Source organism: Cryptotermes secundus, unplaced genomic scaffold (genome assembly GCF_002891405.2).
Source record: "Cryptotermes secundus unplaced genomic scaffold, Csec_1.0 scaffold307, whole genome shotgun sequence".
NCBI classification, from domain to species: domain Eukaryota; kingdom Metazoa; phylum Arthropoda; class Insecta; order Blattodea; family Kalotermitidae; genus Cryptotermes; species Cryptotermes secundus.
This window is the reverse complement of record NW_019738353.1, coordinates 199260-222384: the sequence shown is the minus strand read 5'-3', so window position 1 is coordinate 222384 and position 23125 is coordinate 199260. Positions and strand designations below refer to the sequence as shown.

General features: G+C 38.5%; 1 protein-coding gene across 3 annotated transcripts in view; it reads left to right on the top strand.

Annotated features, from left to right (window-relative positions):
- LOC111870761 (tau-tubulin kinase homolog Asator) overlaps nt 1-23125 on the top strand; it is a 205949-nt gene that overhangs the window by 160593 nt on the left and 22231 nt on the right. For all 3 annotated transcript variants that reach the window (XM_023863282.2, XM_023863280.2, XM_023863281.2), the window contains exons 9-17: nt 834-1026; nt 5481-5827; nt 7193-7364; nt 10569-10781; nt 11451-11566; nt 13718-13972; nt 15206-15372; nt 16750-16903; nt 20076-20403. In XM_023863282.2, the coding sequence (XP_023719050.1) occupies nt 834-1026; nt 5481-5827; nt 7193-7364; nt 10569-10781; nt 11451-11566; nt 13718-13972; nt 15206-15372; nt 16750-16903; nt 20076-20403 (1945 nt within the window). The remainder of the gene's footprint in view (nt 1-833; nt 1027-5480; nt 5828-7192; nt 7365-10568; nt 10782-11450; nt 11567-13717; nt 13973-15205; nt 15373-16749; nt 16904-20075; nt 20404-23125) is intronic.

The following is a 23125-nucleotide window of genomic DNA, read 5'->3' as shown; positions in this document are numbered from 1 at the left end:
TTAGTCATTTTAGAATGAAGACATCATGGCATGCAGTACAATAGTTTAACGTGCATAAAGACACCTGAAGATGGCACATTAGTGCTGAAACATGTAGTGTGGAAGTGAAGAATAAGGTGAAAAAGTGTATACACTGTAAGACGGTTAGCATAAACCATGGACTGAACAAGCTTAATAACCACTCCACAGGGTTCTAAATGTGCCAAGAGTCTCATGCATAAAATGTAGAGCAGATAATTGGGTATATGCTGCTGTTGTCAGTGTTACTGTTTTGGTTATGTTTAATTTTATTCTGTAAAAATTTTGTGGTTGTACTTTTTTCTTAGTGTTTTAGAGTGATTTCATCCAGAATTTAGCAGTGAATTGAAGTTTAATATGCATGTAGAAAATTAGAAATGCATACAAGACTTTAGTTGAAAGACCTCATGAGAGACTGCGACATTGATGGAAGTATAATATTAAAACAGCCCTTATGGAAGTATATTATTAAGATATAATCCAGATTAAACTGGCTCAAGGTGGAATCTTATTATAGTCTTCTGTGGCAATGATAAAACGTTGGTTCTGTAGCAGTGTTACATTTCTTAAACAGCTGAATATTGCTTAGATTTGTATGTGGTTTGTTAAGACATACTCATAGTGTTCACTTTTTTGTGAAGGCACCATATTGTGGTGGGCTGGTTACTGACATTTGGCATAATCTAATGGACTTCATTGTCAGGACCTCCAAAGCACACAATTATCTCCTGAAAATGAATACATAATACTTAATCTGATTGACTCAAAAGATATTCTCTATTAAGAGGGTAGCTAATTTTGATTTGTACTTGCAGGCGCAGCTTGACTACGAGAGTGTGTGTCGAAGACGACGTCACAACTTACACCAGGAAACGACATCGCCCCTGGTGACAGAGACAAATCGTGACCGAGGTGACAAGCTAGTTATAGACAAGAACTGCAACGCTACCCTGGCTGCTACCCAAGCCTCAAACCAGCCACTGGACACAAACACACAGCTCTTGCAAGGTGAATCTTTATGTCCCGGCAGAAGTCCCCCCCCAAAAGGAACATATGCTGAAAATTTCACAATTTACACCATCATGTAAATTAAATTTTTAAATGTCCTCTTCACCATGAACCATGTATCTAATAACTCTAACCTGTAATCAGAGTAGAAGTTTCTTATGTTCTGAGCAAAAATTTAAAAGGACGAGCCTGTTTCATGTCAGTAGATGTAAATTCTATGTTGTGGCTAATTTTCAACCCTTATAAAGAATTCTGTTTGTTTTATGATAAATGGCAAGGCAAAATTTGAAACATGATGAACTTGGTAAGATAAAATTGCCTTATAATATAGTACAATGGGAATGAGCATGATCATAAATACCAGTTGTCCTCTCCCCTCAAGAAATAAAAGTCAGTATAAAGACTTTTTCATGTGCAGTGGGCCTTGCCTATGTTTTCTTAGAAACAAAATTGATTGTCGCTTAGTGAACCATTGTCAGTTGCTGAATACTGAACAGCTCTAAAGCTCGTCTGACTTGTAAAGCCAGTTTTAAGAAATTTGATATCATGTTTCATCACATGGTGTGCCTACTGTCATTTTCCTAAAGATACAGCTTGTGCTGTTTTATTTAGGGATATGGCCTATATAATTAATGAAATTTAATAAAAATTGTTGGAGCCATTTTTTAGAAAATCACAATTTTATGTTTGGGGCCCCCTGTTTCTGGAGCTAATACGTAGTTCGTACCAAAAGTCATGAGCAACTTTTTTTTGCGTGCAACCTGGGAACAGCAGACGAAAGAGAGTACTGTGGTAGGTGGAACCAGCTGTTGTGTTAACCTTGAGTGTCTTGTGATGTCAATAGCTTCCATCACGTGACCAGTATTACTCCTAACAAAATGGCCAACAACGATATGTCGTTTTGCCAGCGTGCTGTCATCAAATGTCTTGTGAAAGAGGAAATCCCTGCTGCAGAAATTCACCAGAGACTTCAGCGTGCTTATGGAAGTGTGTGCATGGGTGCGAGCAGTGTTCGAAGATGGGTGAAACATTTTAAAGATGGGAACACCAGCATCGAAGATGAGCCTCGGAGCCTTCGTCCTCGAACAGCCTCAACTGAATGCAACAAGGAAAGGGTGGATGAGATCATTCAAGATGACAGGCATGTGACAGTGGACACAATAGTCCAAAAACTTGGAATAGGGCACAGTGCAGTACAGGAGATGATTGAAAGCTTGGGCTATAGGAAAGTTTGTGCTCGTTGGGTCCCGCGGTTATTGACTGAAGACCAGAAAGGTCACCGAAAAGCCATCAGGTCAGAACTGCTGCAGAGATATCGACGCGAAGGCGATGATTTTTTTGCTCTGTATTGTGACAGGTGATGAAAGCTGGTTTCACCATTTTGAGACTGAAATGAAACGGCAGGGTATGGAATGATACCATTTGCATTCTCCATCAAAAAAGAAGGCAAAGACAGTGCCATCAGCTGCGAAGGTGATGGCACTGTCTTCTGGGATGCAGAGGGTTTTATTCTGGCCGAATTCCTGGAACCTGGGCAAACCATCAATGCTGCTCATTATGTCCAGACACTGCACAAGTTCCGTTGTGCATCGCGCGATAAACGTCCAGGATGAAACATCATCATCCTGCATGACAACGCTCGCCCCCATGCCGCTCGCCTCACATTGGAAGCAATTGTAAAGATGGGGTGGGAAGTTCTTCCACACCCCTCCTATAGCCCTGATCTGGCACCCTCCGACTACCATCTTTTCAGATTTGTGAAGGATCAGCTGCGTGGACAACGTTTTGAGACAAGGGAGGCAATTCAGAAAGCATTGCGTCAGTGTCTTTGGATGGCTGGAACAGAATTTTACAGAAGGGGAATTTTCAAACTCCCAGAACACTGGGAGAAATGTGTACACAGAAGTGGCGATTATGTGGAAAAATAAAGAAAGTTCTGTAAATTGAGGTGGTGTATTTGGTTTGTCAATAATAAAGCATGTTACTTTACAAAAAATTGTTGCTCATGACTTTCAGTACGACCCTCATATTTATATTCACCAGTCACTTAGACACTGAATATGAATAAAATCCACCCAACTCTTCAGTTTCTATCAAGGCACGCAGACAGACAGACAGACAGACAGAATGCATTTTCAAAAAATGTTGGGGGGGGGGACAATTTTAAACCCATAAAAATCTCGAGATCTATCTTTTTCATACCTTCTCATACTATATAAGTGAACAAGTAAACAGAAGTCCTAGAATATCTGTTCACTCAGTAGACACTGACGTTTGAAAATGGAGGGCAAACTGGCTCCCAAAGTGAGGACATTATGAATACGAGGTTAGTATGCTAAGCGCAAGTATTGATAAATCTTGGGTTCGATCCAAACTGCTTCCACAAATCTTAAAATAAAACAGAAAAATCTAAAAATGTGAGAACAAATGACCAGAAGACAAGAGCAGAACCAACTGCCAAAACATACATATTAAACATACCTTAGGCGATGGATAGGGGCACGCGGTAGCGTAGAGGCACCATGCTATAAGCCGGAAGGTCGCGGGTTCAAGTCCCGATGAGGCCTTTGGATTTTTTTCAGTTGACCTAATCCTTCCAGCCACACTATAGCCTTGAGGTCGACTCAGCCTCTAACAGAAATGAGTACCAGGAATATTCCTGAAATATTCTTGGGGGTAAAGGGCAACTGGTGTGCAGGGCTGACAATCTTGCTGTCATCTATGAGCCGATTGTCTAGAAAATGTTGGAACCTCAGCATCTCACAAACCTATGGGCCTCCACGGCCTGTTACAGGGATAGCTTTACTTTTACTTTTTAGACAATGGACATTGTTGAACATACCTGTAATAATGGTAAAATTGAGGAACCTTTGTCAAAGATTTTTAAAGGATCATGAATGATGGTGTTCACCTAGATCATGATAAAGATACATGATGGGACTTTTAAGTGAAGTCCTACCCCCCACTTTAAGCAGAAACTTGTTTGGTTAGTAGAAAGAACTACGGTTAATTGATCAGTTCCCTTTATAATTTGTATTGCAGTTTCTAACTTCTTTATATAACTTGTGCCAGTGTGAACAGTAATTTCGGTAGTACCATTGCAGACTGTGTGGTACTATTCTTGTGTTAATTGTTTTATATTAATTACCTACCATGTTTTTTGTCATAAATTAATTTGCTCTTTCATGGTCAGATACTGGTGTGTTGATGTAATGAGGCCTGCACAGCTGTAACAGAGACACGGTGCAGTCCTGTCTGGTTTTTATTAGCGTCCCTTTAAAATACACAAATGCACCTTACATAGTCATGTTCAGAGTAAGAACAAGTCTTTTAGTTTATTTCTCATTTTCCCTGTATGCCTATGTACATATTCAAGTAGTGCTTCAAGTGACAGAAGCAGAATAAAGTGACAGAATAAAGACATTTCACACACACAATATGATGCTAAAATATAATACGTTAGTAAACATGTTTCTTCTTTGCATAAACTGTGAAATTTCACATAGAGTTGAGATAGTCTAGACTGATTTTAAGCATAATTTTTATACTGCTTTGGAATTCTGCCTTGAATATTTACAGAAACTGATCTCTTAAGTGTATAAAAAATTGTAGAATGTGAATCTTGTATGAAACTGTAACATTCAGTTAACCCACCTAATTGTAATAGGTCAACAGGTAATAACAGTTAATAAATTATTATCCATTTTTTTTTTAAACTTAAAGCGCTAGAAACAATAGAAGAAGTAGAAGTTGAGCTTATAATGAAATTAAGAGAAAAATAAATTCAGGTTCCCATGGCAGTGACTGTGAAAATTACTGTCTTCTGAGATGCGATGCTGCATAGTCTGGTGTATGCACGTGTCGAGAATGAAGATGGAGGCAATATGTTCTACCAAAATGTCATTAGCTATTTACCAGACTACACAGCATCACATCCCAGAAAATGATAATCATCTTATCTTCTTGCGTCTATTAAATACTAAGATTTAAATGTATGGAAAGAAAAATATTTTGTCCTTGGTATACGTGTGAAATGTGTTAATGTGAAGGAATTACATAAATTTCAGGTAGATAAAATGAAAATTCGCTGGTCATGGTAGCCGAGCGGTCTAAGGCATGCGCTGTCTTCGCTTGCTTGAAAGCTGGGATCATGGGTTCGAATCCCACTCGGCCTGGATGTTTGTGTGAGTTTTTCTGTGTTTGTGACGAGCTGATCACCCGCCCAAGGAGTCCTACCATATGTCTAAGATCTAGTAAAACCAAAGTGAATGGAGAGTTTCATGGAGGTAGGCCTAGGCCCAAATGAGGGCTGTAGCGCCAATGAAAAAAGAAATGAAAATTCTAATTAATGTGTTTGAATCTAAGGATGACTAATTAATTGGAGACTTGAGAATGACACGAAAAAAGGAACTATGTAATTTAGTTTGTTCTCATTCTTTTGTTCCTGTCACTAGGCTCACCAAAGAAACAGCAAGTTGCACAGCGTCGAGCAGTTTCAATGGCAGGGGTGGACCCCACACCAGAGACACACCCGCACCTCCATCAGCAACATACTCCTCCATCTAATGCTCCTGCAACTGATAAAGCAGTGGATTATGAAGGTGATGCAGTGATGGCATCAGCTCGCAGCAATTCTGACACACAGCAACATCAGCATACTGGCAAGAAGACATCTGGTGTTGCTCCAAGCACACCTACTTCAGTCACTAACCAGAACCAGCAACAGGGACGCAAATCAGGGGCAACATTTTGTCGGCTGCGTGTTGTTACAGCTCCTGCAACCTGTGTCCAGGATCTGCAGGTAATATGTGGAAAATATACAAATTTTGTATCCATCCTTCAAATATTGCCATATTTGTTCACCTGATTTATGCACTGTTTTGCTACACACAGTTTTGCCATGAGAAAAGTATTTACATTTTTACTTTCCTTGACATTGTTTGCTTCAACAATGAAGGGATGGGCTTATGCACCATGTAGGTAGCTAATGTAATTGTGGGATTTGAAGTTATCATGGCAATGGCTATGAAAATTACACACTTGTGGTATGCGGTGCATTGTTGTTTGATTATGTTTGTGACACTTCAGAGGAACGTTCTCCATCTTTGGGGCAGAATAATGGAACAAAATGGCTTTCTTGATTCGAAGGTTTCCTGTCTACAGACACTGCATAGTGTACTCTCCCCTTAGAGGATAGTTAGTTAGTTAATTAGTTATTGGAAAGGGTGGGTTTCCCCATGCACTGAGACCTGTATTGGTCCATTGTGCTTCCCTCTATGATATTCTACCAGTCTCTATAGCCTACTGGTATTGGTGCTTACCATCAGTCCCTCCCAGCCAGCGAGACCGGCTCTACTGGCTGAGAAGTATCTATAGTGCTTCCCCCATCTACCAGAGGTATTAGTGACTGCTGTTGGGCGGGAAACGTCCGCAATTTTGACTTGGTGACCTCCTTTGGAGGTGTGAGGTTCTTTTACATGCCGTAAAGCTACGACATGGGACCCACGGCTTAAAGTCCCTCCTGGAGGACTTGTTCCCTGAATTTTTCCGCCCTTAAAAATTCGACGACCTCTGCCGGGTATTTGAACCCGCGTATCACGAGTCATGAGGTGGGAACGTTACCTCTAGACTATGGAGGCTGCTTCCCTTAGAGGATAACTGAAACATGTGAAGATTTCACAGCAGTGACTGTGGAGAGTATTGTCTCCTGGGTTGTGCTGCCGTATAGTCTAGTAGATACTTAACGGATATATCAGAGGAACATCAATAAATATATGCCAGATTGTATGACATCACAAGCCAGAGGTAGTATCTTCATAGAATTGTAATTTTAGTTTTAAAATGTTGTCATTGTTGCATTAGCTAATAACAATTTATCTCATTAAATAATTAAGTAAGTATATGTGTTTGCATATATGAAAGCGTTGCTGTAGTGGTATGTTGCTGCATCATATTAATATTGTCTTCAGTGTATTTTAGAAGTCTTGATTTTAAGGAGTATATTTGATACTGTAGCTATGTTATAGTGTTCTTTTTATGTCATTTCTGAACACACCATTTCCTGACAGTTTTCTTTCGTAATGATTACATTGATTATTGCACAGGTTTTATGATGTTGGTCCCACTGACAAATTAACCATTTGCATTGTAATGTTATTGGCTACAGGGTAAATTAATTGGTGAACTGGAGCACCGAGGAGATGAGGTAGGAGAAGATGACAAAGACCGGATCACCGTGTCGCATGATCTCAATAACTCTGAGCTACCCAGTCCCCGGGTTCGTGAGGTGACAGCAGAGCTTGGTGATTCCTACTATTCATTTGAAGCAGCTAAAGCAGGTAGAAAATCATTTTATGAATATAATTACTATAATTGTTAGTTCCTAAGTTAATGGCTGCACACAGAAACATTACAAAAAGGAGGAATAAAGTTTGTCCTTTTGGATTCAAGGTGCTCATAGCAGTGACTGAACAATATTACATTCTCATATGCAATATCATGTGGTCAGGTAGAAGTTCAATGACATTTTCGGTTGAATACCAAGCCAAGCAAGTAGCCTGCAAGAAGCAGGTAGCAAGTAAAGTGGTTATGTAACTACTTTACATGAATCAAAACTCAATCAAGAAAATGATAAAAAAATGTTTGAAGGCCACTCATGATTATATGTCAACAAATCTGATCAGTGGATGTAATAGTGGATAAATATGACCAACACTGACCTAACCTGACTTAATACAACCTGATCTAAACCAGAGTTCCTTAGACAAGGATGTACTGTAACACATTATGTGTATCATGAAATGTTAAGTGATGTAACTGCTTTATGTTATGAAGTTTACAGATTCCAGGTTAATGAAGCAGCACTTAGGTGACTCTATTATTCTCTGTGCTATACAGAAACATATGCATGCCCCTTGGTTTGTTTTCTTTTGCAAGAGATTGTACAGGTTCTTGTAGGTGTAATGTTGTAGACTTTTATTCAGGAAGTGTGAGTCTCTGAAGTTTTCATGATTCCCCACAATTTGTACAGGTACAAGTACCTTGAAAAAAACCATTAACGCCTTTAAAACCCTTCCTGCTCACCCTTCATGATGTATTCCCTTCTCAATTGTGATATACAGTCATACATTGTCATCGTGTTAATTTAAGAATCAATCCGTTCTCTTGCTGGAGTCACATTCCCATGGCAATCAATACATGTGCAACAGTAGAGTTACTGTTGGAAACAGGGTGTTTGCTATATGGTCTGTGCTGAAATGTTATAACCAGGGCAGTTGGAGCAGTGAGTTCAGTTATGAGTAGTATTAGCCAACAGGCAATGTTGTGAGCACAGAAGCTGAAGAATCTCCATTATTGAGAGCTGTTACTAAGCAACAACTAGGGAAGACTATAAAAGACTGAGACTAAGTGTATGCTGTGCTCAAGTATAGTGTTTAGATCAGCAATAGTGCTGTAATTGCTTGTAGTTCTGAGTCATATGCATAAGTGGTGAGTAAATCTATTCACCAATCCAAACCCTCTCTATAGTCACTAACACGTGACAGTATTAATTCTCAGTTTCATGTAGAATACACAACAAACAAGCAGCAAAGTACTTTTATTCTGCAGTCTGTAATTCACGTTACTCATTATTGTTAATTTATCCACATTTCCAGCTGATTTTGTACAACTCTTCAGAAATGTCTTAGACCTAATTTGTGAGATATACTGATAATAAAGGGCGTTCAGTGATCGAGGAAACCTGGCAACAGCGCTGAGAGGGCACAACATTCCTCACAGATTGCTTCTGTAACTCATGATAACAGAATGAGTCATGAGCGCTGATAAATGCTTGCTGTCAGGTGGTCTGATCTTGTCACTGCAGTAAGTTGCATTAATAGTCAGTCTGTCTTAGAAGTGTCAATAGGCGGTTGACATTCATACTGAAATGAAGTTCACTATTGAACAGTGTGTGTTTATTGTCGAAACCTTTGGAAGGAAAAAAACTTACAGAAAATATATCCTTAAGTTTTGTTGTAAATATCCTGATTCACCAGTTCCCATAAAGTCATTTGTGTCCAAGCTTGTGAAAAAGTGGTGGACCACAGGTTCAGTGTGGGACATAAAGAGCAGTCGAAGAGGATTGAGCTGACTGAAGAAAAGCTTTAGTATATTGAGGCACGACTACAGACCAGCCCTTGAGAATCGTTAAGATGCTTAGCACAGGAAACAGGTGTTTTGCTAGGATCTCCTTACACAGCCACAAAATTAAACAAATTTCGCCTGTATAAAACAACAGTTTTCCATGAGCTGAAACAACCAGATTGTGCAGCAAGAGTTCGTTTTCGCAGCTGGCTGCTGCAAAATGTGCACGATGGAATTGTGGATCCACAGCTTCTGTTCATGAGTGATGAAGCATGGTTTCATGTTAGTGGTCATGTCAGTGCACAAAATGTAAGAATATGGAGCGATGAAAATCCTCATGCTATACAGCAAGTGCCATTACATAGTGAAAAGGTGGGGTTGTGGTGTGCTGTAAGTGCAAATTATTGGTCCCTTATTTTTCTCCGAAACCGTAAACTCTGAGCACTACGTTAATGATATACTGAAGCCATTGTTCAGTCAGCTGACTGCTGAAGAAAGACACTATGGGTATTTTCAGCAAGGCAACACTACAGCGCATATGGCTAATGCAACCATGGTGCCAATACTGGAAGTGTGTGAAGACAGAATAATCAGCAGGAGACTATGTGTGATTTTCCTCTATGGGGAAACCTAAAGGGAAAAGTATACAAGAATAATCCTCGCACCACTGAAGCTCTGCAGAATGAAATAACACATGTAACTGGTTCAATTACCATGGATCAACTTCAGAAAGTGTCGCATAATTTGTTTATATGATGCGAGGCATGTTTGCAAGCAGAAGGGGGTCACATTCAGCACCTGTTATAAAGCACAGTAAGTTTGTGTTATCTCTTTACAGTATTCTTATAAATGAGTGCATGTACAGAAACTGATGCGAGGGAATCAGCAACAGGACTGCACTCTCGCTAATGGGGAAGGGCACAGTAGTCGCGGAGAAACATTGCATCCACTCTATGCTATAGAGAGTGCTTGCATTTATGAGTGCTAATGACTCATTCTGCTATCGGCAGTTACAGCAGCACTCTGTGAGAAATGTTGTGCCCTCTCAGCACTGTTGCCAGGTTTCCTCAATCATTGAGCGCCCTTTATTATAAAGCATTTAAAACAAATCTGAAAAATAGGTGGATTAAACGAGTTCAGTAATAGTGTTGGAGAACACAAATTTCGTAGTCCTTTAAAATAATTGTTGTCATTGCAATTTAATATGTAATCATGAATATTTTTTTTCCTGTTACCATTTGCGTAGTGTCTTGCCTCAAGCACCAAAGGACAGCAATCCAGCATAGTGTTTATGAAGAATCAGTTTAAGTGATACTACCATTGCATGCAGTTTATTTACCATTTATCTATTCAGTCTTGACCCTCCAAAGTTTTTAAGTGTATTTCCTAACATGGTATATGCTTTCTGTTACTGGTAGGTTTGATTGGATCATCACCAGTTACTGAACAGCGAGATCCATTGAAGGAACGGGTGAAAGAGCATCGTGTGCGGCGCTTCCACTCGTCAGGAGATACAGCCCGAAGACCAATTAGCTGCAAGCTGAACAATCGTGATGCATCTATCACGCAGTTTGCTGTGATAGATGATGACAATGTTTCAGCTTTGCAGCAGGTCACAAGGGGAGGTGGAGGTAAGTGGCTCACTTGCAGTGGGTTTCTAAATGTAAGATGAATGTCAAAAATGTTCCAGATAAATACACGCGATTAAAGAACAAATGTTCAGAAATTAGGACAGACTTGACAATGGGAAGACAGCTGATACTTTACCTGATCATTCAGAATATCTCATGCTGCTTTTACATATAAATGTTTTCACTCTGGAATATTATAATATTAACGTAATACATTTTCCTGTCTTTGGCCACTGTTTGTTAACCATTTTGTCATGCTTACATCTCTGAGTATAAAAAATTGTTTATAGGCGAAATTAGGACTTCTCAGGATGGGCTTTGAATCTCATAGACAAATTTTTATAATGTTGGATTCATTGTCAAAGTGCCAAATAATATACTGTCATAAGAATATGGTGGATTTGAGGTTATGTCATGGTGAGGCCTGTGAAGCGCATGGTATTCTTGGTTGTAATGCTGTGTCATTTTGAAAGAGCCCAACGTTTAAGAGGATTGTATCACCTCCATCCTCAGGATCAAAAAAATGAACCAAGCATGAAGCCAGAATAAGCAGGAAAGTTGTCTTGGCACCTACTTCTGCTTATAGAAGCAAAAATGTAATGAAACAGACATAGATCTGTTCAATAGTGAAATGTCACTCCTGGTAATGTTGTATGATGTTATGTGCAGGTTTGACACTGGCATCACAGTGGAAGTCACAGTTTGATGATTCTGAAGAGACTGATAATGAATGGAAGGGTGAGAACCTGCAGAGTCCTGAGCACAGACACACCCTGACCTCACAGGTATGCCCCCTACCGATGGTAGTGGGGTTTGCCACATGTTGCCCCACCATTACATCTTTTGGCAGGAAATTTTGAAATGAGTTTGTAGGTTACACATTTAAGAGATATTAATATCTGTTAGTGTAATTATATATGGATCAGTGGTTCCCACTCTATTTTATTTGTATCCCTGACAGGACCTTCTTAACTGGGGGATCAACCTTTCTGTCACTTTCCAGCATCAGAAAAGTAAAGGAATTCTTGTGATGATCTCAATGACCCTGATTTAAGTTACAGCCTGAGGTTGGAGCCACTGAAATGAAAGGACACATACAAGCAGACTGATATATCAGTAACACTGTTGACATGTATTTGGGAGGTGCGCAATTTGACATCTGGCTGGGACATTAACTATTCTGACTGAGGTTTTTCTTAATTTTCCATGGTCCTTCCAGACAAATGCCAGAATAATAATACCTCCGTCAGACCATGGCCTCTTTCTTACAAATCCTTCCCGGTTCACTTATCAGTTGCTCATCTTTTGGCAATACATAGCCTAGATACGAATATCATAAAATAACCCACAAAAAATAAATAAATGAACATACACGCACTTAGAAACTAGGATAACTGAACATACAAAGCCAAAATCACTACATATTGTAACCAATTTTGAACCAGTTTCAAGACTAATACATAAAGGTTTTGCTTACTCTATAATATTTAAATATCTTTGCTATTGAAATGTTGCAGTTATTTTTGCCTTCTCACATTACATCTCACTATCACAGGACAAGCATACTTGACATAAATCCTACTGTTACCAGTGTGTATTAAAATGTGTTACTGAATGAAACCCAGACACTGCTATCACCACTGTTTATTAATTACATACCTTAGGCTTTATGTATATATCTTTCCTGTAGTATTTACAGCAGTGATTGGATTCAGATAATTTTATAAGTTGCAGCTTGGGAAACATAATCTTCGTAAGGTTATGAAGATATTTACTATAGTCTGGATGAAGCCGTGTTGTTGATCATGGAAAGGTTATTCTCACCTACATTGTGTTGATTTTTACCTGTGTTTGGTTTTGGAATATGACTAACATTGAAAACAACATATTATTGTAACTAATCCTACTGCTGAATTATAAATGTTAGTTTGATTATTCAAAGTAAAGAAGAACCTTGCATTTAATGAACAGTGATTCTGTAGTTGTAGTCTAAAGTGAAGTCCTGAAAATGAAAGTTCCAGGATGGTCTGGCATGCAGTGTTAGGTTTGAATGAAATGGACAAAAATTACATGAGGTTGTTCATTGTTCTTGTTATTACTTAATGGTTTTATGTTTTATATACAAAATTAAACAACAAACAGATAATGAAATGCAAATATTAAAAATATTGATGCTTCCACTTAAAATATAGATGTTGAAGATTAAATTTGCTGTAATTTTTCTTTTGGTGTGATTGTTTTTAAAGTGCCATGGGAACACCCCAAAAAATATGCCAGGGTGCCATGCTGGACCGCACTGACTTGAATACAACCCTAATTTTGTTGTATTTTAGTGTACTGTTGCACTGATTTTCGTCCATGATATGTATGCCGTGTCCGTCTTGTAGTGCATTCAATTTCACCTGTTATTTCACACACATCACGAGACATGATATACACGGAGTATAAGAGGAACGACTCCCATAGTGGAGGAACCATGTGCGGGTTTGAATTGGGACATATAAGATGAATATCTTAACAAGATTTTAGTGTATAAAAATTTATTATAATTGACGAATATTTTTAAATATATTTTAAATAATTATACAATGACATAATGGCAAGCAATGCAATAGAGTAACATAAATGGAGCACCTGATGATGGCACTATATTGCCAAAACATGTTGTGAAATAACAGGTGAAATTGAGTGCACTACAAGATGGACACAGCATACATATCATGGACAACCCTAATTGTGTTTGACATTTCAGTGTCCTAATAAATTGCATGAAGAAAAAGTTTCTGAATTTGTGTCACAATGCTATTAATGCTTTTTCACTTTTGTGTAAGGCTTTGTATATATTAGCAAATACATTCCATATCAGGTAAAGCATTATGAAGAATCATCAGTGTTTTAAATTGTAGTTTCTGATGGTTGCTGTATTTATGCCCCAGGCTGTTTTCCCGGTGGAGCCCATCCATACCGGTGGCACTATGATGGTCCCCGAGACTTCTGCTATCGACAAAGCAGCCTCTGCACAGCAGCTGACGTCTAGCCCAGCCCTGCCACCCATTACTGTAGCTCCAGCTGCTGCAACAACAGGAACTACAACCATATGTAATCTCCCTGTAGGTCGTGTTCCACCAGAATTGTCTCGAATCAGCGAGGACTCACGCCAGGAGAAACCCAGCCATCAGTATTCACCTCAGGTATAATTAACATGAATGAGAGCATCTGATCAAATTTGTCAGCACCAATTTTATATTATAGTCTATCATTAGGTATGACTTTATCTTTTCATGGGTTACCCTTGAATCTGGTGCTTCAGCTATGCTATCTTCTTGCGCACACACACAAAAAAAAAGTAAAGGTATCCCTGTAACAGGCCGTGGAGGCCCATAGGGTTGTGAGATATTGAGGTTCCCACATTTTCTAGATAATCGGCTCATAGGTGGCAGCAAGGTTGTCAGCCCTATGCACCAGCTGCCCTTTACCCCCAAGAATATTCCTGGTACTCATTTCTGTTATAGGCTGAGTCTGCCCCAGGGTCATAGTGCAGCTGGAAGGATTAGGTCATTTGAAAAAAAGTCCAATGACCTCACTGGGACTTGAACCCGCAACCTTCCGGCTTGTAGCATAGTGCCTCAACCAACTATGCTACCGTGTGCCCCTTACAGTGCTTAATGTCATATATGTGTTACTATGTTATAAATCAGATATTGCAGTATCAATAATGTTTATATCTCATGTTCTCATATGATAAAATTTAGTTGTAATCAGACCAGTCCATACCAGGCTGTTTTATATGAGCTGTAATATGAAAACTGAACAGGCTCAGTTAAACAATCATCCTCATAATATAAGTTTAATTTTAGGCTGGTAAGTGTAGTGAACAGTTGCACGTAGTCTTGAGCTTGGATAGCATAGTAACGTATGCTTTGCTGTGAAGGAAGAGATGTAAAGGGAAACAAAAATATGACTATTTTTTGTTATTGCTAGTGGGGTGGGACTAAGTCCCTTGTACTGCGGCCACTTCTGGCCTATTGTACCAGCCCCAGATGATAGGTGAGGGTGATTGTGGAGCAATTGGTGGAATGAAGATTGGCGAGGGAAACCGAAGTACTTGGAGAAAACCTGCCCCAGCGCCATTTTGTCCACCACAAAAAATATGACTAAGCTTGAGGTGGCACATATCCATAGTGCTGTCTGATAAGAGACCTCTACAGATGACAAATGATGCTAGAAGCTGTAAGTTATTCAACAATGAAAAGTTACTCTTTATATTGGAGTTAGGTTTTTATGGGAACTTTCCAAGAATGGTGCTAGTAAAATCTTTAGCATCATGACAGAATATGGTGGATACTGTGGGTGCAACTTCCAGGCTCAAAGTGTTGCTTAAATTAAGTATAAAATGTGGGTGATAGCTTCATATTTTCTACTAGGCCCATGATGAAACACTACCTGTGGATAACACAAGTAATGGATATCTGAAACCTCCTCCTGGTGCACGTCCTCGCTGCCTTAATATAGCAGGCATCGAGAGTTTTGTTGAGTTACAGGGATCATTACCACGCGCTTGGAGCTTACCTCAACTGGCAGGACACATTAGGTAAGTAAGAAATACAATATATATGTTCATCTGTCTTTCATAAATATCTAAACTCTCAAATTCTGGCTGTAATAGCACTCAGAACATAGCTTTGTTAATGTCTGGGAAGTTGAGATTCAATCTCACCTGCTGTTTGGAATACTTTTCTATAATGCCTTTAACAGATTCTGAGATGATGCTTGAAACATACATTCTCTGTTTTCTGCTCTCATCTAAATTACATTTCATGATTAGTTAGATAATAAGTCATGCTGTCAACACAGCAGCTTTTTATTTTTATTTAAATCACTACATTCTGTGATAGTTATTGCCATATCTTTACTGGTAGAATACTGATCTTTCTCTTCTTACAATACTGTTCTCACATGGCACAGAAAATGGGGGTGGTATTTTTCATATCTTTGAGCAGTAGAGGTAGAAAGTGCAGAAGAAAGGGGGATATAGTGTGTGAGTAAATAACAATAATAAACTGAGTCTATGAATATTTTTATCAATGTATTTTCCCCAATTTTCTGGGATTTTTCACTCTTCAGAATTATGTCCAAGTATTCTTGAACTGAAACTAGGAAGATAATAGAAATGCTTATGGCTATTTCATTGCTAGTGATGAAACACACACATACCCCAGGCTGCAGCTTAAGATCAGGAGGATAGAGAGGTTAAACTGTGCCAACAAATATAGTACAGTTACTGGTATCTGATCTGCCTGGCAGATTTCTTAAAGTTTCTGCCCTGGAGATCTCATTCTCTCAGTAAAACTTTTCATCAGAAAGTTCTTGCCTGGAAACAACACAAGTGAGAAACTCCTAGTTGGGGTGATTATGGCTACAGTTATGAATGTGATGAGCAGTGATGAGAAATGCACATAGACTTCAGTAAATCCATGCACAAAATGTTTGCAGACATCATGAGACGTAGGAATGTATCATTCATTTCCTGCATTCTATATAAACATGACTGGCTCAAAGCATTATATTTGATGACTTTTTTTTATTTTACTACCTGGCTTGAAAATGCTCTCTTTTCCAAATTTAAATGGTGATTGAGTGGTTTTGTAGTTTCCATTATTTTATAACAATGTCTGAATTGAGTGCAAGTGTGACATTGCAAAGTGATATTAAATTAATTTTGAGGAATATTTTTGATTAATTCAGGTATTTATGGGATGTTGCCTCTCTGATGTTATAATGCTTTAGTCACCAGAGAACTATCAAAATTTCTGTTGTCTCTTTGTATGAGGCCTATACCATGCATGAGATTCAAACCCATGCCTTCATGAGCCAAGATTTCATGTACCTTGGTTTTTATATTCATGTCAACAGTAGATGGCAGTCTTTGAGAGTGACTTATGTGGTATGAGTTAATTTTTAATTGCAGGCCATGGTTAGAAGCACCGTTGTTGCAGCAGGCTGCATTTGATGAATTAGTGTATGAAGTAGATGTAATGAGGAATATAGCAATCCGACGAACACAGACTGAGAAGGAAGAGGCTGAACATGAGAGGGAATGTGGGAGACGTCCAAGCTTGCCTGTAAGTTATGACATATTACAACTTCATAGCGTTCCTGCACAGAAGTGAATATAGTAACAGTACATTGCTTTATGATTTTTACAGGCCCATATAAAGCCCATTTGATAAAGAATTTTAACATAATATGTATTAGTGTTCTTGTCAATTATATTTACAGTCTGACACGGGTATATTTTTAATTAGTTTGAATAATTTATGTAGTTTGTGTAGAAGGTTTTCTAGTTTTATTTCTGTACAGGTTCATGTAGCCATGGATATATATGCCTGCATGTGCAATTTTATGTTCAGTAGGCTAGAGGCTGCTTGTTAATGTCACGATGTGCTTGATCCCAGCACCCAACAGAGTTTCTTCTTTTAAGGTGGCTATTTAACAGCACTGTATATAGACTATATAGCATCCATGGTACTATGATTAATGAGTGAGAAGTAATTTGTTGAATGAGAATTGACAGGGGAGGCCAAAGTACTCAAAGAAAACCTCACATCACTACTGCTTTGTCCACTAAAAATCTCACGTGATCTGACCAGGGATCAAACCTGGCGTTCCATGGTGGGAGACCAGCAGCTAACCACCTGAGCTATGTAGTGGCCAGTTCTAATAAAGTTTTTCCATACCTTAATTTTAGTTTCAGTACAAATTACCTGTTTTTTCCCACGAAAGTGATTTGAGAAGCCTGCATCCCTAACTGGGGCAATGGTCACAGGATCTGAATTTCATTCACTGTTCTAATGCTTGAAACACAGTAATTTTAGTGTCCCATACACAACTGCTGGGTTACAAAATATAGGATTTGGTTGCATTGTGCCTGTGTTCACGTGCCACATGGTAGTTCTCTTAAATGCCACTAATTGCCCTGTCCATCACTCTCCCTCATGCACTTGCCATATGGTACAGCACAGAACAGCCTAGTTCAGTGTGTGCCCATGTTACTGTATATCCAAACATCGCATGCATCAGTCTAGAGCCTTAAAGCTCTTTAAGAGTAAGTTGGATCCTTCATAAAATAATTTAAAATGTACATATTATTCTTTTTTTCATATATTCTTCTTTGTTGCATGTTGCTGTTTGCAGCAATCATTTATACTTCTTGGGTATTTTTTGGTTCTGTATGCTGTGGTGGTTAGTGTGTGTGGACTCTCATGTCTTATGTCAGGAGAAGTATTACAAAGCTGTAGAGCAGTCTAACAGGATTATATATACCTAGCAATGGCCCCATATGGAAGCATGTTGTGATGTATATGGAAAATAGATTAAGTGGTGTGTAACCATTAACGTATGAAGTGTTGAATTTACAAGGCTGCAGTATGTATATACCAGAGGTATTCAGAAAGTAACCTCCAGTGAGCTGTTAACAAAACACACCAATGAGAAAAGAACTTATTATATACAAAAAATATGACATACTTAAGCTACTTCTCAACATAGTCACCACCAGAATTGAGGCATTTGTCGTATTGGGGAGTAAGTTTTTGTTTACCTGCGTAAAAGAAGTCTGCTACCCGTGAGTTCAGCCACATTTTGACAACATCTCCCATGAGCTCCTTATTACTGTTGAAGCGCTGTGATGTCAACCAGTTCTGCAGGTAGGTAAACAGGTTTTAGTTGCTTGGAGCAAGATTTGGGCCATGAGGAGGGTGGTCAAACAATTCCAAGTTGAAATGAACCAGCAGTGCATGAGTGAAAGGAACCATATGTGGACGCACATTGTCATGAAGGAGCACTACACTGGATATCAACATTGGACCACTTTTGTTCTGAATGATCTACACAGTTTTTTTAATGTTTCACAATACACTTCTGATATTATTGCGGTCCCTTTTTGCGTGAATTCCACCATCAGCACTCCTTACCTGTCCCAGAAAACAGATGCCATCAGCTTTCTGGCAGGCAGATGTATGTTTTGTTTGGTGAATGTGTGTGCATCCACAGCTTTGACTGCTCCTTGGTTCCAACACTCACAAATTAAATCCAGGTTTCATCACCTGTTACTTGTATGATGTGACTGAGAAATTCATCATTGTATTTGTGGTATCAGTCGAAGCCAAAGCCATTCTCTGCGTTTTTTGCTTACACATGAGCATTTTCAGAACCCATCTTGTTCAAAACTTGTGATAGCCTAGCCTAATCATGAAAATCTTGTAGAGAATAGTGCATGAAATTTGTGGAAATTCACCTGAATTTATTAATTTATGATGGATTTCCACATCATTCATGTTTTTGGCATGCAGAAAGCAGATAACAGCACACATTTTGCAGCTGGTGGGATTATCAATCACAGGACACAACATAATTCACTCAGTAGAGACAAGAACAAACACTAGATTACTGTCATGTGTTGGTTTACAATGCAATGAGTCATGTGACACTACCTCGCATGCATGAAGTCTCCCCTGCTCTTACATTAGTTGCCTAAAATAAACGCAGGTTACTTTCTGAATAGCCCTCATATATATTAAGTTCCCAGCTAATGAAGCAGGTTGCTCATGTACAGTACCGTAGAAAAATATTCTTTCATTTAACCTTTATTGTGTGGGAATAGGATATTTAAATCCTGGAAGCTGGCAGCCAGATTTTAATTAATACTGAAGAGATAGTTATATCTTTCCTGTGAAAATATTCTAGTAGGAAACATCTGGATAAAAATACATTGCTGAATTATGTAACGTTATAATGGAATCTTATGGAAGAAAGTTATTTTGGAGAAATAAAGCATAGATGGAAAAATACAATAAAATTAAAAAGGGACCTCAGCAAAATAGGTTGTATGATGTGCACTGGGTTAATCCACTGGTGAGCTTTACTGATGTTGGATGTTGGCATTTGTATATCTCTCTCTTTCCTGTTGCTCCCACTTTGAGCATAGGGCATTCATGAAACACTGTTTCACTTCAGTTTCTTAATCTAAGACAGTTGATAGGTCTTCTTGAATGGGGGATTAGCCTGTCTCAAGGCTGTTAACTACACAGGACAACACAAACAGAATAAATGCAGACAGACATCCATGCCATGAGTGGGATTCAAACCCATGATCCCAATGTTCAAGCAAGTGAAGACAGTTCATGCCTTAGACTGCCTGAACACTGTGATGGCGGTATTTGTATATTGTTCCATATTTTCAAGGAGTTGTTTAAACCAGCTACATTCTTATGTGTTGCTGTTTGGGTTTTTCAGACAATTGCTCTAAACTCATGTCCCTTGACGAAAACAGACAGAACTTCTGCAGTTAGTAGAGGGGAGGCTGTTCATGTTAAAAATAAGCCGAGCCAAATTCAGACACAGGTGGAGGTGCAGAAGGTAGAAAAGGAAGAAGAGGAGGAGGAAGAGGAAGATGACGAAGGAAATGCAATGGAGCCTGTAGCAGGCCGATTAGAGATTCGAGTCCTGGACCGTGCAGAAGGCTCAGCAGTGGTTGAGACTGTGAACAACAACTTGCCACCAACAAGTCAAGCTCCTGCCAAGAAACCAGAAGTAAATGAAGCAAGGGAACATCAACCTAAAGGTAGTGTACGGGGAAAATATAGTAGTGAGAGTCATCCTGTGTAGACGTGTAGGCGATAAGGTTCATGTGTTCATTATACTCTTAACCCTTTGATTTATTAAACATTATCCATTGTAAATGTTTTGATTCATTAAGCTTTCTGTGTTCTTAGCCTTTTGATTCATTAGCTCTGTATATTCTTTACCCTTTCATTCATTAAGCTTTTTGAATTCTTAATGCTTTTATTCCATTGAGCTTCATTTCTTTTTAATTCTTCAGTTCAATAAGCTTCATGTGTTCTTAATTCTTTGATGCATGAGGTATTTTACCATCTAAACAAGAGGTAGTATGGCTTGTTAGTGTTTTTTCAGTTTTAATAAATAACAAATTTCGCTCTTGACACTTTAACTACTTTTCTTTATTCTTTGCATAATTCCAAATGTGTAAAAAGTCTGAAGATTTTTTCATAGTAACATTCCCATGTCTCTTTTTGCATTGTTGTTGCTGTAGCAAAAATGTATTGATTCACTCTGTTTCAATATTTAATAAATGAAAAATCTTAGAGTGTACAATTTTGTCACATTCCCAAAGCACATGATGGATATTTTACATGTACACAGTCACTTGTATTTACAGCAATACCTGGCACAGTCCGGCTTCGATCAGTCCAGATTCACTATAGTTCTGTTTGAAAATTTCAAAACAAACTAAATTTTAATTGAGCAAAATGAAAATAAATTCTAAAAGATTAGTACACAAAATTATTTTTAATACATAAATGATCTTTTTTTTTTTCTTTATACAGTCAAGCCTCTTTCTGTGCTGTTTATTTTTATGTGGTTTTAAAGTTATGCGATATGATACATATTTCAATTTTTTCTGTGGTTCCCCATCGTATATGTATGTACCTATGCTCTGGTCGTTCGTTCTTGAGCTCTGACAGCTATCGCTGGAGGAGGTGGGGAGAGCACTACTTTAACGGAATTTTGGAACAGCTACAACATCAGAAATATCATCGAAAATATAGGTGAAGCATGGCATGAATTAACGGCAAGCATTATGAGGGCAGTATGGAAACATATCATACCACATTGTGCAAATGATTTCATTGGATTTGAAACTCATTTTGCTGAAGTCAGTAATAACATAGTGGAAATTGGACAGAAATTTGGTTTCAGTGAGTTGGATTCTGTCAACGTAATTGAGTGCATCAAATCGAACTCTAATGAACTAGATAATGAAACACTTATTAACATAGACGAACAACGGGCTTATGAAGAATGGGAGAACAACTGAGACAACGACGACTGTGTTGACGTGCCTGCATGAGAATCAACAGCCGAACAACTATAAAAAATTATTGGAATGGTTAAAACCTTGTCAGAGCATATTACAGAAGTTGATCCCAATATTGAACATAGCCTTACAATTCGCCGAATGATAAACAATGCCTTTCGTTGCTACAAAGAAATGTATGAAGAGAGAAGGCCAAAGAAGAAAAATGTGCAGACATCAATATTGCAATTTTTAGAGAATAAAAATAATTGCGAAAAACGTGATTTTTTAAAAATTATTTATAATAAAGACATTTGAATTTATTAATCACGTTTTATTTATTGAAAAACGGAGATTTTTTTAACCAATTATCATTTTTTGCATGTATTTGGTTCCTCTATTACTCCGGTTTCAAACAGTCCGATTGCCTGGACTATGTGAGGTATTGCTGTATATATAAATGCATATTCATGCCTAACAGTAGAACTAAATATCCTTGTGGGAATTATGTATAATCACTGGTTATTATTTGTACTTGCCAGCTAATGACTCTTACCAGAACATATGAATGAAGTAATGCATGCCTAATGGGGGGGGGGCATAATAATCTAGCCCTTTCACTGCGGCCTTCGGTGATCTATTGTGCTTTACCAGAGCGTATACATATCACAGGGTTAACTTTGGCACTAGATGAGAGGTGAGTAGTTAGAAACTCTCTGGGCAAATGTACCTGGGGGGGGGGATCTTCCTGTACCCATTGAATCTAAACCATTCTGGAGACTGTGGGGAGAAGAAAAGTTTCCAGTGCCTTTGCCAGAAATCAGGCCCTGCCCTATCAGTCCGTAGCCTATCTCCTTTCTGATTGCAGCAGTCATGTCTCATATACTGGATGACATTGTGAAGTATTGAACTTTATATTTGTATAGTATACAAATTAAGAATTGACGTACGAGAACACTTGACTGTACTTGTTAGCAGTGCACTGTGTTTATTAGACCTTCTAGTTAGCTCTGAAATTAAAAACAAAGAAATGCAGAGTGCTTAAAAGCTCTCCTGGGCTCGAGTGTTTGCTAATCAAGATTATGGAAGAGTCTAGCAAGAGTATGCATATGTGTGATAAAGAAGTGTTATGTGAATTATTGCAAGATAATGAATGTAGTGATATTTCTGAGAGTGAGTCTAGTAGTGAAAGTGACATGAATGTGAAAATTTCATCAACTAGTGGACGAAGTTTCATCTCTGATGGTGAAGATAGTTCAGTGATATCCAGCATGGTACACAGAGAAAGGCACTGGATGGCCACATTTTCTATTGATTTAGAAGAGAACCCAATGGTATATGCTGAGTTACTTATTACACCTGAAATTGCCAAATTAGTAAACAGAGAAACAGTCACACCCAACAGTTTTTTTTCAAAACACAGCTGATCTAAAACTAAGCTCTGAGGTCCACCACTGGAATGCCTTAA